The 16,049-nt window shown below is 44.1% G+C and overlaps 1 protein-coding gene across 1 annotated transcript; it reads left to right on the top strand.

Moving 5' to 3' along the window:
• Positions 1-2,214: 2,214 nt before the first annotated feature.
• On the top strand, positions 2,215-14,583 carry SELENOO (selenoprotein O). The gene is made up of 9 exons (XM_057415770.1): positions 2,215-2,767; positions 4,255-4,458; positions 5,390-5,570; positions 8,310-8,440; positions 8,844-9,124; positions 9,373-9,526; positions 11,655-11,840; positions 12,973-13,129; positions 13,807-14,583. Exons 1-9 carry the CDS (start codon positions 2,223-2,225, stop codon positions 13,999-14,001), a joined length of 2,034 nt encoding a protein of 677 aa, XP_057271753.1. The 5' UTR covers positions 2,215-2,222; the 3' UTR covers positions 14,002-14,583.
• Positions 14,584-16,049: the final 1,466 nt, after the last annotated feature.

A 16,049-nucleotide genomic window follows, 5' to 3' on the forward strand; every position in this document is an offset into this window, starting at 1 on the left:
TACTCTCCATACTACATTTACTACCCCTGATTCTGTTTTACTTTTAGACTGGCACTTTGCTGAATTGGGAGCTCCTGCAATCACTTCACTTCTAGGTAGCAAAGCAATACAGTTTCCCTCTGTACAGATCTACCTTAAACTCATACAGGAAATTAATTCCTAAAACGTTTCCTGCCCAACCTCCCTCCCCTCTTTATCCACCCATCCACAAATGGGCTTCTACTTTGCCCTTTCCCACTACCAATACCCAAACAGATTTAGGCAGGACCCTGATAATCTAACAATATTGTTTCTGATCCCATAGCAATTAAGAAAGTAATTTCCCTACCCTTCAACAGACATCATACCCCCATGTACCCCCTGCACACCAGGTCAGTGTGGTGGAGGCTAATCCCACTAACACCAGGGGACACAGCTCTTAATCTTTAAAGTCCCCTAAGGTTGGGTATAGCTTTCTGTTTGGGATAGGGGGAGGAGCCGATGCATTCATCTGCTTCAGTTTTTCCCAAATCTCCTCTTGCTTCACTCCCTTTTCCTGAAAGATTTTCTTCATTTTGGCAAGTAAAACTCTTGTGGGCTGGCTATCTAGCTCTCCTTCATTCATCCCCTGGCTTATTAAATATCTCCAAATTGTCCCTCTAGGAATGTACTTCCTCCCTTTCACCCCCATCCTGTCCTTCTTTGCCACCCCTTGCCCCTCGGCTTCTATCAGGGTCTCCATGTTCTCCAAGGCAGCCATGCACTCACCGAGGGGGCGGCCGATTAACCTAGCCCCCAGGCTGATGAAAATCCCCTTGTGCAGCTCGGGGGCACGGCAGGCCAGCACCGCCACATCCCCCTGCTCCACGGTCACCCCAAACACATCAAAGTCAGGGGGCACTGGCTTCTCCCTCTGCTTTAGCACCCGCAGTAAGACATTCCCACACACGTAGGCTGACGCCTCCTGGGCATCCTTCCAGGGTGCCCCGTCCATGTTATCCCTGAGGGGCTCGTACTCTCCCAGGTTCCTGACCACCAGCCGCAAGATCTCTCCCCCTGACACCTCCTCAGCAGGCAGGGCTCTAACGATGGCCCCCACCTTGGGCCACGGCAGCCCGATGGCGGTCACCAACCGCTTCGCCACCTCCTGCGTGAAGGCAGAGCACCGCTCCAGGGCCCACATTCGGTTCACCCACACGGGCCACCCCTCCTTCTGTTTCCTCCAAACCTTCTCTTTCCCGGACATATCCCCCTCTCCCTGGCCTCCATCTCCCTCCGCCGGCTTTACTTTCCTAGCTCCCGCAGCACCCACTCCTTGCACCGATAACTCTTCCTGCGCTTCCACACTCCAGCCATCCCCATCCCACACTTCTGGGTCCCAGTCTGCCTTACTGAGAGCCGCCACCTTCTTCTGGTCCCAGCCGTTCCCCAGCGTCAGCAGGGTGCCCAAGCAGTGCACCCTCCTCCTCAGGCGCGCGTTCTCCGCCGCCTCATCCCGCAGCTCGTCCCGCAACCGGCGCAGCTGCTCAGCCTGCTCGCTCAGCAGCGAGCTGTCGCCCCGCAGCGCCAGCACTTCGTTCCGAGCCACCTGCAGGTTGCTCTGCAGGTTCCGGATGCGCTGCTCCTTCTCCTCCACCGCCGCCTGCAAGGCCCGCGCCAGGTCGAACAACAGCCACTGCAGGGCCGAGCACTTCTTCTCGCCCTTGGGGTGGTACACCGACACGTAGTTCAGCCACTGCCGCTCCGCACCTTTCAGGGTCGGGTCCTGCCCGATGACTTTATAATCCCACGGGTCCCCGCCGTGCTCCAGCATGGCCTGCACCAGCGCACCCCTCTCCTCGCGGCTCGGGGAGCTCTCCAAATTCTCCTTCTCCTTTGACTTCCCTCCCCTCGTCAGCCAGGACATCTTAACGCCAGCCAGGCCAGCGCCGAGCCGGGACGCGTGCCGCGCAGGGGCGCTCCCGCCTCACAGCCGAGGCGCACCAGAGGCGAACGCTCCGCGCCCTGAATAACGGGTAGCAAGGCACTAGCAAAGGGGCAGCGAGCAGCCACCTCCCGCGAGCTCCTGTGGGCTGCAGCCAGCAGCCCCTCAGCGATGCCTCCAGACGAGTGGGGGTCACCCCTCACGGGGCCGGCTGTTACCGCCGTCCGCCGCGGTGCTAGTGCACCGTTTCCCGCCTCCCGCCCAGACCTTGGGACCCGCTGTGCCCGCCCCTGTCCCCGCCCTCCCCGCGGGCAGGCGGATGGCGGTGGCGCTGCTCGGCGGCCGCCGCTTCCCCGCGCTGCTGCAGCTGCGGCCGGCGGCAGGCCCGTGCCGCCGCGGCCCCGCGGGTGCCGCCATGCAGCAGGGTGCCGCTCCCGAGGGTGGCGCGGGCTGGCTGGGGGCCCTGCGCTTCGACAACCTTGCGCTGCGCTCGCTGCCGGTGGACGCCTCGGAGGCCGGCGGGCCGCGGGCAGTGCCCGGCGCTTGCTTCTCCCGCGTGCGGCCCAGCCCGCTGCAGAACCCACGGCTGGTGGCCATGTCGCTGCCGGCGCTGGCGCTGCTGGGGCTCGAGGAGCCCGCGGGCGACCGTGAGGCGGCGGAGGCCGAGGCGGCGTTGTACTTCAGCGGGAACCGGCTGCTGGCGGGCTCGGAGCCCGCAGCGCACTGCTACTGCGGGCACCAGTTCGGCAGCTTCGCGGGGCAGCTGGGCGACGGCGCAGCCATGTACCTGGGCGAGGTGTTGGGCCCGCGGGGCGAGCGCTGGGAGATCCAGCTCAAGGGCGCCGGCCTCACACCTTTCTCCCGGTAAGGCCCCGCGGCCCGGGCCGGCGGGGAGGGGCGGTGCCGGAGGATCCCGGTGGAGCTGGGTTTTGGGGGAGCGGCACCCCGCAGCCCGCCGTGAGGGAAGGCCGGCCCGGAAACCTGCCGCTGTCTGCGCCGGCAGGTGCTGGTGCAGGTGGTTCCGTACTGAGGATCGCTTCCCGGGGCAGAGGTCGGCTCCTAAGCCGTCGTGTTTCCCGTAATCTTCGCTGCAGCAAGTGTAATGCTTAGATGCCAAAGCAGAAGGTGGCAAAATTTCCTCTGGAAAATAAGACTGTAACAGCTTCTCCCTCAGATGGTGCATTACTTCTGTCCTGGGTTATCCTCCTCTGAGTCTCCCCTTTGAGGAGGACGCAGACCGTGGTGGAAGTCGGGCCAGCAGTGTGTAATAGCTGCCAAAGTGCTTGCTGCTGTGTTATCCTATGCCCCCCAAGAATGGTATTTAAAATCATAGGACGGTTTGTGTTGGAAGGGACCTTAAAGATCATACAAACCCAACCCACTTTCCATGGGCAGGAACACCTTCCACTAGACTAGATTGCTTAAAGCCCTGTCTTGTGGCTGCTGGTCCTTCTGCTAGCAGTGCTTTTTCTCCATCCTTCCTTTCTTCTGTCCTTCCTGTGGGAGGGAGTGGTGGAAAAGCCCCAGAAATGGCATGCTGTCCAAATCCCTGCAGGGGATTGTGTCTGCTTTAGTCAGTTTACCCTGCACTCCTTTTAATCTTTCAGGTCATTTTTTTCTGCTTGCATTTGCTATATTTTATGTTCCGGCTGTGCACAGGCTCAGTAACACCTCAGTTTCATACATGCGGTGCTCTGAAGGTCTTCTCCAGTGAAGTTAAGGAACTCACACTGAAAACCTCAGATATGGTCGTAGCGTTGGAGGTCTGCCGTGGGCAGCTCTCCTGCTTGCCTGCAGCTCCTGAAGTGCTGGGAGTGTGGGCTCAGAACCACTGGCACCTGTTCTGTTTACTTGTTCTCTATTGAATAAACTAGTTTGCTGTTTGCTGACTGCGTGCTTTTTAAATGCAACTGCCATGCATACCCCTATTTAACACCCCATTTCTACATTATTTATCCAGAGAGATCCAGCTAATACTACTTTTTAAGTGCCATAACAGTAGCCAGTCTCTTTTTATATAATAAAGTAGCTCTACTTGCCCAATTATTTTTTTAAAGGTTCTATTGGGTCAATAGAAACAACAGAGTTAATGATTAGAAGAGATATGTGTAACAGAAAGGTTTATTTTCTTCTGTTACTTGTGGTCTTCATTGCAGGTGTGTTGCGTCCATCTAAATTGAACTTTAACAGAAGTTGGAAGGTCCAGCTTTTATCTTCGGATCTGCCGCTACTTTGTCATATGCCCATGGACACTGTGTGTCACTTCTAGGCTTTCGTTTCTCCATTGCTAAGGGGTAGACAGGAGTTCCTGCCTTTATAGCCTGAAAACTGTCCATGTCCTCTTGTTGCAGACAAGCTGATGGCCGGAAGGTCCTGCGGTCGAGCATACGGGAGTTTCTGTGCAGCGAGGCGATGTTTCACCTCGGAATACCAACAACGAGGGCTGGAACATGTGTGACATCAGACTCGAAAGTCGTCCGTGACATATTTTACGATGGGAATCCAAAAAATGAAAGGTGTACAGTTGTTCTGCGGATAGCTTCTACATTTATAAGGTAGAAGCATTTTTTGTTGAGGTTTTGTATTCCTTTAAAGCCAAGCACATCAGTCTTTTAAAACACCATTTTAAATGTTTCCAAAACACTTGCCTGTTTCTTGCAAACCTCCTCAACGGGGGCTTGGAACTCTTTTGGTGGGATGTAGGAAGCTACTGCTCTTGTCCAGTGAATGGGATGAGCTGGCTTCATAGCGCAGAGACAGATAAACACTAAAGATGCTAGCCCAGTAGGAAGAATAACTGAGTTCTGCAGACCTCAGAGGAGTTTTTTCACATTTGTGCCTCCACAGAATACATGGGAGGTTTTGATGCTGGTAGTTGGGTTTAACTGTACCCTTAATTCAAAGCTATTCTAATACTGTGCTGTCACAGTTTGGGTGTTCTTTCCCTGCCTGAGAAGTGTTCAACGTCCCTGCTCTGACACACAACATTAGGAGTTTCAGGAAGTTGCATTGCTTCTTATAAGGTAATAGAACCTTAGAATCAGAGGAAGGTGAGACATAAGGAATATATCCATATGTGTGTGTGTATTTATATACATATATCTGTGGAAAAACTTATTTTACTTGCTTGCTGTACAGTCTGGTATTTTAGTAAGTCCCATTCCTGTATCTTTACTCAGGGAAAGAATTTTTCTGTAGAAGTGGTTGTAAGAGACTTTAACTAGCTGGTTTTCAGTACTGTACATCCTGATCTGTCAGTTTAGTTGTATGTATATGCTTCCTTGTGTTGACTCACTGAGCCTTGGTAGGTTCAGTGCAGGAATCTTTTCTTCTTTTGGGTCTTTTCTCTAGGTCATTTGAAGGATTGACATTAAGCTGGAGATGATGTGGTGTTAGGGTTACAACAGTAGATGGTTTTATTGCATGTAATATGAGGTTAATAGTACCAGATAATACTTAAACATGTTTTTATTATTTTAAAACCAGATTTGGTTCATTTGAAATTTTCAAACCTCCTGACGAATACACAGGACGCAAAGGCCCCAGTGTTAACCGCAATGATATTCGAATACAGATGCTTGATTATGTGATCAGCACTTTCTATCCAGAAATCCAGGAGGCTTATTCAGACAACAGTATTCAGAGAAATGCTGCTTTCTTCAAAGAGGTAAGAAAGATCAGAGTCTCTTCCTAAATCCGTAGCAGTCATCTTTATGAACTTCATCTGCAAGCACAGATGACTGGAGTTGGTTAATACCTTGTATCCTCTGATTGCCTTTGAAGAAAACACTCTTAATAGGACTGTGTATTGATGAAAGCAATGTTGATATTGATCACACCTGTGAAAGTGGTTTCTCTGCTCTGCGAGTGCTTCCCACGGCTTGTCTCCATTTGCTGAGAGTGTTCTAGACTGCAAGGGGGAATTCTGGCCCTGACAGATGGCGAGTTGATGGTACCAAGACACCACTTGCAAGGCATCATTTTATGAAATACTGAGAACATTGAGTCCCTTTCTGTCTCTTATGTTCCAGATTACAAACAGGAATGTTGACTGCAAATCACTAACTCCAGGTTTTAGTATTGAAATGTTTGAAATGCATGTTCAGAACAGCCCAGTAAGAGGTCAAAAGGCACGCTTAAAATCTGACATTCTCTGGATTTTGTGGGGTTTGATTTTGGGGGTGTGGAGGTGGTGTTTGTTTTGTGGTTTGGTTAGGTTTGGGGGGTGTTTTGGTTTGCTTTTCTTGGGGTTTTCTTGTTTTGATTTTTGTTATTGGGGGGGGCATTGTTATGTTTGGTTTATTTTCCTTTAACACAGCCTGAGCCTACTTGCAATAGTTCTTCAGAAGCAAATGCTTTACTGCCCCCCATCCTGGCATCCTTTTTTATTGCCCCTGTTTCCATTTCTTTGTTTATTTGTTGTGCTCCTGCCTGTGGCTGTCGTGCTTGGTACCTGTGCTGGCACTGCATCTTCACACTTTCTCTCGAGTGGAGATTTTCCATACTGAAAAGCATCCCAGTTCCTTACCTAATTTGAACAGCACATCTCTCTTTTTAGTAATGGTGATGTGCTGTCAGCTCAGCTGTAATGTGTTTTATCTTTCTTTATGCACTGTGGAAGAAATGGAGAAAACAGTACAAGTGTTTGCTTTCTAGACAGTGCTGTCAAATGCAAACACCATTATCTGTACTTCTCAAATAATTTGTAGGAGGTGTGTTTAAATTTAAATGATTGTGCCCTTGAGATAGTGCTGTTACTTATCTATACACAGTACTTGTTTACTAGTATGGCTAGTAGTAGGAAAACATGATCAAGAAGAGTAAAGGTCAAAGTGAGTACAAAGCTGTCTTTCTAACCAATATATCCATCTGTGAGTAGCACCCAAGCTTTAATTACTTTTAGGTGTTATCATTAGTGGGATTTCTCTTTTGCTCTGGCAGAGTGTGGTGGATTCATACAAAGACATCAGCATATTGCCTTACTGCTGGAATGCTTGCATTCCAGTGCTGATTGCCAAGACTTCTTTTGGTTTTAAGTTTTACCCCACCTCCCTGGCACAGAGCACTTGTGCAGGGTGTGTCCCCATTACTGGCTCATGGTGTGCCAGTAATCAGTTATGGACACATGGAGCTGACTGCCCGGTTCAGCAAAAATGGGTGAAGTTTGTAACATCAGAATGTTGTAAAAAGTGGAAGCATGAGATCTCAAGGTGAATCAAAAATTTCTGTTCCAGGCGTCATTTGTGGGTTTTACTCCTTGTCACATTATCCCAGGACAAGATTTTTCCATTTATTCTTCCTTACCTAACTGCACACTCTTAAAAAAGGGAAAATTCTGGGTTTGAATACAGAGGCATAGAACTGATGTTTCCTCTGTTAACTAAATAATTTCTAAACCTTAATAAAATATACTGCAGTCTGGAGAGCTTTAAATTTCTGTACATTGATAACTGTTTGGGAAGGTGAGTGATTTTAGCTGTATAAATAGTTTGATTTGAAAGTTTTAGCTAATGGCAGCATAAAATTTGTATTTGCAGCAATTCAGTAAATAGCTAGGTTTACCTGAAAACCAGGTTAGCTTCCTGAATTTTAGATTCTGTAGGGCATATCTAGTTGTAGTTGACAGTTGGGCTGATATAATTCAATAACTAGAAGTGCTTTAAAATATTATGCTATTTCTGTGAAGAATGGGGCACTGTGACTGCAGTCAAGGATTCCACAGCAGTAAGTCTCAGTCAGGCAATGGAAGAACTCTGATGAAACATGCATTCAGTGAAGAGTGGCATTTAAATCAAATTGTTGTTCTTTGAATAGGTTTTCTTAACCTTGTAGCTTTTTTCCACTCTCAGCAAATTGAGGGAAGTACTTATCAGTGCTAAAACTTGATAGCAGGGCATCTTTTTTTTCGTGCAAACCACTTGCCTTCCTGTAGATCACTCCTACATACCAGGTAAATCAAAAGGCTGACCTTATGCTGGGCTTTGTTGCGTAAAGTTAATTTTATTTCTTAGACTTTTTGCTTATGTTTTCTTCTACCTGTAGTTAAAGAGTCTTTAATTTGTGGTGAACAAACCAATATATTTGTATAATGACTACAGTAGTGGGCAAGTCTGTTGTCAAACAATTTACCCTATTTCAGTGTTCTGTCTAGTGCATTTTAAAGCTGTCAGTTGACTTGCAGTCAAGTAGGGGGAGAAGAAGACGAGACAAACAGAAAAGGGGGACTGAGAAACAGAAGGAGAGAAGCAAGCTGTTCTTAAGATAATTGTGCGTGGCATACTGCCAGAATCTGCTTCTGCTGGAGCTGTAGAAACATCAGTTCAGACTAGGAAATGATGGGAAATACAAGAATGTATTGGAAATACATTGTGTTGATAACTGGGGAAAAAAATATACTTTCTTTTAGATAACGAAACGGACAGCGAGGCTGGTAGCTGAATGGCAGTGTGTTGGGTTTTGCCATGGCGTGCTGAATACAGATAACATGAGCATAGTTGGACTAACCATTGACTATGGCCCTTTTGGATTTATGGACAGGTCAGTGTGGCATAATTATTTGAAATGTGTGTTATGTATTTGCTGTGTAGAGCTATCTTGATGTTCACGATTAATATGTTAACTCTAAAGCAGATTTATGAACCTTCTGTATGGCAAGATAGATTAAGTTAGTTCTAGTTGCCTTGTAATTCTTCTTTTCAACTTCTTTTTAACCATATTCACATATCGAAGTGTTAGACTGTTCTTGTAGCCTGTGGGGTTTCTCAGTGTTTGAGAGGGCAGGAAATTATCTAATGAGGTAACTGGGAGAAAAGAACCAAGGAGTAGTCTCTTTCAAAATCTTTCAATTTCCTAGGGGAGACTTAAAGTAATAAAAATAATATTTCTCACTCTGCTGGTGTCCAGATAACTAGAAGAATGCTAACTATTTCTTCATTTGTAGATACGACCCTGAGCACATTTGCAATGGTTCTGATAACACAGGGCGCTATGCTTACAACAAGCAGCCAGAGATTTGCAAGTGGAACCTGGGGAAGCTTGCTGAAGCTCTAGTTCCAGAGCTGCCCCTGGAAATAAGTGAACTCATCTTGGAAGAGGAATATGATGCAGAATTTGAGAAACATTATTTACAGAAGATGAGGAAGAAGCTAGGGCTGATCCAGCTGGAACTGGAAGAAGATAGTAAACTAGTATCAGAACTCCTCGAAACCATGCATCTCACAGGTTGGTGAAGAGCACAGAAGGTTATTGTTTAGTTGCCCATCAGTATCTGTAGTCAAACCAAAATATAGTTTATACTACATTTATAGTGTGTGTATATATATATATGTGTGTGTGTATGAAAGAGGCAAATAACCTCTTCACAGTGGTGACCAGAGTGGTACTGCTGTGGGGGGAGTCAGGAAGGAGGTGTGGGACCTGTTTTCCTGCTGATTCATTAGTTGTATTATTCACAGAATTCACCTTTTCAGGTGGAGACTTCACAAATGTTTTCTACTTGCTGAGTTCATTCTCAGTGGTGGATTCTGATCCTTCAAAACTGGAAGACTTCTTAAAAGAGGTTACAAGTCAGTGTGCTTCTGTGGATGAACTGAAAGTTGCTTTCAGACCACAGATGGATCCAAGGTAATACTCTTCTTTACTTAAACACTTTGGCCTGTGCTTTTAGTTTCATTATAACCATAATGAACCCTGCATGCTGTGTAATATTTGACTGATTTTAGATTTTGCTATTTCACTGTTAACTGGATGCATCATGATCTACAGCAGTGCGAATTCTTGTGTGTTTTGTGACTGGCGGATGCTCAGCAGTGACTTGCAGCAGTTGGCTCTAGGGCTAAAATTGTCTGAGATTTTGCTTGGTCCTTTATTTTCTTTTTCTCATCTGTCTCTGCTAAGGCCATGAGAGTGCCAGATAGTGAAGTGATGCAGAAATATTTTATAGAAGAAATAGATTTGAACAACAATGGTACCATGTTCTGCCGATGTACTGACAGCAAATCACTTTCAGCCACCAGTATACTGAGCTGAGTATAACCTAAATGCACACTTCAGGCTCTGAAAACTGTGTGGTACCATCCATGTCCCATTTGATGGGCCATATTCTGCAGTCCAGCTACTTTGAGTGTGGAAAGAGTCAGTTTTGTTCAACTGCTTTATAACAGTGACTGTGGCAGTTTTTGGCTTTATGGAGCAGTGGAAACCAAGGAGTGAGTGTGACCCATTTGTTTATCGTATTTTTCCTAGTATCTTCCCAGATGGGGAAAAAAATTCAAGTGGGGAGTATTTTGTTCATGTTTTTTCCCCTCTCTCTGGTCAATATGTGCTCCATGAAGTAATGAATCTGCAGAAATAGCTGAAGAATTTGGTGTGTTGTTAATAATTTGCATAAAGCAGGGAGCTGAGAACATGGATTGGGGTGAAACTTGTATGAATAAATTTGGGGTTATGGTTGGCTGTAGCCATTTATTATTTTGGAGGTATTATGGGTTATTTAAGTTTTGAGGTGATACACTAAAATGAAAGATAATTAAATAAGCGGTATCCACCACCTTAATTTATTTAAGTTCCAGTTTTCAGCCACTTTGGTATTGTAAGAAGATACCATGCAATATGAAGGTAGCTCCTGTGACAGAGACAAGACAGTATTTCATTAAACACTGCATTCAGGCTTGGAGGAACGTGAAAAGTAGCTATAAATCATCATGATATGGACATAAAGCTTTGGAGGGGAATAGCACTGTGTTAAATTGCGTGCAGAATTACTTTCATCAAAGCACTTGGATATTGTAGAGCTGGGTGTGTCAGATGTGTAAATCAGATTTGGATACTATTACATAAATTCAGAAATCAAAGCACCTATCTTATCTTTGCTTACTAAAAGCAGGGAAGTATCTGATATAATGAGTTGTCTGTTTTGGGGCCAGGGAATAGCATTCTTCTCCTTTGTTTATAAATACATTATAGAAGGAAACAAAAAAATTCAGTGTAGTTTGATATGCTCCAACTTATACTCTTTGGGGTTTTTATTCAGTTTACTTTATCCTGTAGTGCAGTTATGAATCCAGGAAAAATGAAAGCATAGCATACTATTGAAAGCTGCTGTACAGCACCAGCTAACACAGTCAGACTGGAAAAGAATCGAGCCTAGTCAAACTCACAGCAAAATAGCCTGGATATGTTAGGAATTTATTACCACAGAGCACTTCTCATTCTGTGGTTTAGACTGGCTAACTAAAAAGAAATTAGATAAACAAACTGTTATCTCATATGGCTTACATGGGGTACCTTCCCCCATGTCATCTGGTAAAATCGTAGGCACCGGATCCTTGTTCTGCATGCTCATACAGTGTTAATGTCAGGAAAAGAAATAGAAAACACACAGAATCTATGGACTCTGTATTATCTTGATACCTAAGTAAGTTCAAATTCCTTATTCCAAAGTCCTTTCAAGGTTCCAAGGGTATTCTGATGAGAATTGCACATCTAAAACCCACTGGGAATTCTGGAAATCTGCACTTTAAGTATGACAGGAATGCAAACACACACACTGAAGAATAGGGGAGAAACAGTAAAATTAGCATAATTTATCATTTTAAAATTGTTCTGTTAATGAAGTGCTGTTATTTAAGATCCCCAGTGAAATCATTGATTATTGTGAATGTCTTAATATCTACTTTATGGTTGCAAAAAGATGGTTCTTGATGGGCAGCCCAAGGTTAGTATGTAATGTGTTTGTTCCTTTTGTTCCCAGACAACTGTCAATGATGCTGATGCTGGCTCAGTCTAATCCTCAGCTGTTTGCACTAATTGGAACAAAAGCCAATATAAACAAAGAGCTAGAACGAATTGAACAGTTCTCCAAACTGCAGCAGTTAACAGAAGATGATTTACTCAGCAGAAATAAAAGACACTGGAAAGAATGGCTGGAGAAATACAGGTGAGGTTTCCCACTATTCAGAGCAGTGTATTTCATTTCCTCATTTTATTTGAGAATGACATGCCTGTCTCACAAAAAATGCAGTGTCTCAAAGTATATAGTCTGGGAGAGATGTGGGACCATGCAGCTCTGGATATTAACTACATCTGTGTTGCTGTGAATGTTTGTATTATGTCTGCTAGATTTTGGGGAGGATTGGGGGTATAGGAATCACCTGGTGTCAAATCTAGTATTAACATGTTTCAAGAACATTTACATTACATTCTAGCAGAGTAATTCCAGTTGTGAGCTGTTAAATTCTCACTAACTACAACTGACTGACCTGTCTGCTTTTTATCCTTATAGTTCTTTTCTGAAAGAAAGAAAGGTCTATTTATTAATACAGAAATCAAGTAGAAGTATTCTTAATCTAGGAGTAACTCTAAAAGAAATCATTAGAAGGAAAAGAATGGCCAGACTGTTGTAATAGACCTAACTTGAAAGCCTAAAAACTCAGTGTCAGCTTGGGGGGGGGAATGTGTTTGGTTTTGGTTGGTTTGTTTGGGGGGTTTGTTTGTTTATTTTGGTTTGGGTTTTGTTTTTTTGTTGTTGTTTTATGTTTCTTTTTTTAACAAAGAACCCCTTGTTAGTAGAGCATTAGTTGGTTAGGTCAGGACTCAGTTCCTCACCTGGCCGCCTGTGATCATGTTTTCCAGTGGGGCTGAAAGTTTTAGCAAGTGTTCCAGCTAAAAGGTAGCTCAGACTGCCTTAGCTGTATTGCATCCCCTTGGACAGAATGTCAAAAGCTTTAACCAATAAACAAGCATAGAAATCCTTAAAGACAAGATCTAAATGTGATGGTCTTTGTGGAGCACTGCAGAACACTGTGCACCAGTGTCTCAGTCTGACTTGTCAGAGAATATGCAAGGTGTGCCGCTTCCTCAAGCCTAGTTAGGACCTGCTGATGTCTGTAATGCTGCTTTTAAATGAAGGGGTTTTATCTGTTATCATGCTGCATTTTATAAACTGAGGGGATTATTGGTGATGTAGTGTTTATTAAAACCTACAAACTAAGGATCTCAAGGCAAGGAAACATTTCAACTTTTATGTGTGATTCTTGATCCCAACCGTTGTTTTCACTGCTTGATTTCAGAGACCGTTTGCAAAAAGAAATAGAAAGTGTTAGTGATGCTGATGCTTGGCACACTCATCGTGTGAAGGTTATGAATTCCAACAATCCAAAATATATCCTGAGAAATTATATTGCCCAGAATGCCATAGAAGCAGCTGAAAATGGGGATTTCTCAGAGGTATGCTCTTACTCCTTAATATATCTCTGGGCTTGCATGGATGTGTAGTGGTACTATTGATAACTGACATGCTGGTGAAATTCCTTCTGGCATCTCGGGCAGTAAGGGGATTGGGAATTTATGGTTCAAAAGGCCTGTGGTATTTTTGAGGGAGCTGTAGTTTTAATGACTGCAGAATGAAGAAAGGAATTGAAAATCTGAATCTGAACTTCACCACCTTTGGGGAAGGATCCCAGGATAAGACACTTACCCTGCTTTTGATGTCTTCAGAATGGTGCTTACCTTGAGAAGGAGTTAGGAATTAATGTACACTCATTTCTTGCTGTGCTGTTGTCTTTTAAAACTTTGGTTTTCACCTGTGGAGTTCAGCTGGGGGATTGTTACATGCAGAATATGGGAAAATGAACTGTGAGAAATGACACAAGGACTTGTATTTGATGCTTGTATTTCAAGTTACTTGAGCTTGAGTTCTGTACAGATACAAACTCAGCCACCTACAATTTTACAGTTTTCAGCTTATTTGATATGCATATTGTTAATCTATTTAACATTTGGTTTGTCTGAGGTTTGCGTATTAAATACAATGCACTCGATCATTATTTGGTGTGAGGTTCTTTTCTACATCATTTTGCCTTTACTTTCTGAATTCTCATAACCATGCAATGTTTTCTTTTCAGGTAAGAAATGTACTGAAACTATTGGAGAATCCATTCCAAGAAGCAGAAGATTTCAGGGAGGTAAAGGAGGATGAAGAAGAGGAGGGAGCAACTGCTGCAGCAGCTGCTTGTGCCCAAGAGACCAGAAGCAGACTACCCTATAGCAGTAAACCTCCACTGTGGGCTTCAGAGCTCTGTGTTACATGATCTTCGTAACTGCCTTGTTTTGTTTTTTGCTGTAAATTGAAGACTGACCCTCCTTCAGCAGTGAAGAATGCAGCAAGGCAAACATCAGAGTGCTATTAAGTTACTGAAACAACCCTGCATTTGGATGCATCTGTAGCAGTCTTCACCTGTGCTTATTTGAAGCAATCATGGATCATTGGAACAAACCGATGACAATCAACAGTCTCCGTATACCAGTAATTTAAATGGTTTGAAACTGAAAGTTTTTCCTTTATTCATACCACAAGTATTCATACACTGCAAGTAGAAAGCAATATTTTTTGTTGAGGCAGGCTGAGTTTCAGACATCCAAATGGAGTTGTTATGTGAAGACAAAAAGAGCAAGTCAGGAATCTGATCTGTTTTTGTCTGATGTCTTAACTAATAGTACTTCTAACATTTATTTACTGCTTTCTCTATGCAGGAACTATTAGTTCTCTTTAATGGAGGAATAGATTCAGTGTTGCTTGTTGAAGCTATGTTTCATTTGATTAAGTTCATTTCTTGTGAACCTTCAGATTGATATTTAATCATTATCTATTTTCAGAGAATTTGTGCAGGCCGGGGCTTGGGGGAGCAATGGGATTTTATTTTTATTTAATACATTAAGAGCAGAATGAAGGGAGATCATATGCATTTGCACTGGCAAGTCCTGGTGGTAAGGTTTATTCAGGTTCAGTATGTTCACATACAACATGTGTAAATATTTACTAAAATCATGGGTGCAGTTTGTAAGCCAGTTGACTTGGGCAAGGCCAGTTAGCTGAATCAGTGTGAACCTTAAACTACCCCAGTACTCAAATCCAGGTTCCTTTGCTATTCATGTGCTCTTGACAGAGTCTTCTTGTACAAGAAGTGTGCAGGTGGGGTACCTGTTTGTTCACACTGGTCAGTGAGATTCTTCCATTCCCTCTCTGGTCTTGCACCATTCAGTCTTTGAGAAGCTTGGCACTGTCACTTGTCATTCAGGACAAGTTATTTGAGCCTGTGTTAAAGATCATAAAGGATATGGGAGGAGATGGGAGCTGACTTGCTTGCAAATTACTTGTCAGTAATGTTGCAGTTGAGGTTTCAGCGGAAGGTTGCTTGCCACATCATTATTGCCACATCAGCCAAAACCGGTTGTTCCATAGTTAGTTACTACTTGGCTTTCTGAACTGCTGTGTAAAGGACTCTATTACTGGTTCAGGTACCTGAAATCTTGGGAAAGTTTGGTTTAATGCAAAGTTTTCTCTTTTCCAAAGAGACCACCATCTTACACTGTGAGTTTAAGTCTACTAAATTCCTCTTCCACCCCTGTGCAAACTTAGTATTAGCTCAGGTTGATTTGTGCTCTTCTAAGTCTTCCTCAAAATACAAGCTACTGAAAAACAGGGAGAACAGTTGGGATGCGCTTATAATCTGCACTGATAACCGACTTGTCCTCCTAGCTACAACAGAGCAGATGATGTTTTGAATGTAAACATTGTTGTGTCTTGCCTTAGACCTGGAGAAACTGATGCTGAATAATGACTTGTGACAAGCTAGAATCTTTGATGGCACTTTCTGTAATGCTTTGGAACCCTTGCAGAAAAGGACAAGCTTGAAGGTGTATTTGCTTAGTACATGGAAGGATGATATAGTTGAAAGAGGAAGTACCTTGGAGAAGTGGGCAACAACTAGTGCTGGCCCATGCAGCTGATTGCCTTCTAGAAATAACCCATTTCTTTAGGAGTTTGAGCATTAACTACCAGGTTATTTTGCATATAAAATACAAATTATGGTGTACCTCTAAAGCTAAAATCCTGCAGAGAGGAATACTTTGAAATAGCAATTTTAAAAAGAGAAATTGAACATAAATGTGAGAAATGAAAATGTGGTGGTGTTTCCTGCTAAATACATTCTTTGCTGATAGACAGATGAAGTGCAACAGGTTTTGAAAGCTTTTAATGATGAATTCAGACCCTTGGTGTGACTGCTTTGGTGTGCCACTCAGTGATGTTATATTTGTATAGGTGAAGTGTGTTCACTGGTGGGTAGGAATATGAAGAGGGTCTGAC

The sequence above is a fragment of the Pezoporus wallicus genome, unplaced genomic scaffold (assembly GCF_028554395.1).
Source record: "Pezoporus wallicus isolate ANWC-B61680 ecotype Strahan unplaced genomic scaffold, APGP_CSIRO_Pwel_v1 contig_6966, whole genome shotgun sequence".
NCBI lineage: Eukaryota > Metazoa > Chordata > Aves > Psittaciformes > Psittacidae > Pezoporus > Pezoporus wallicus.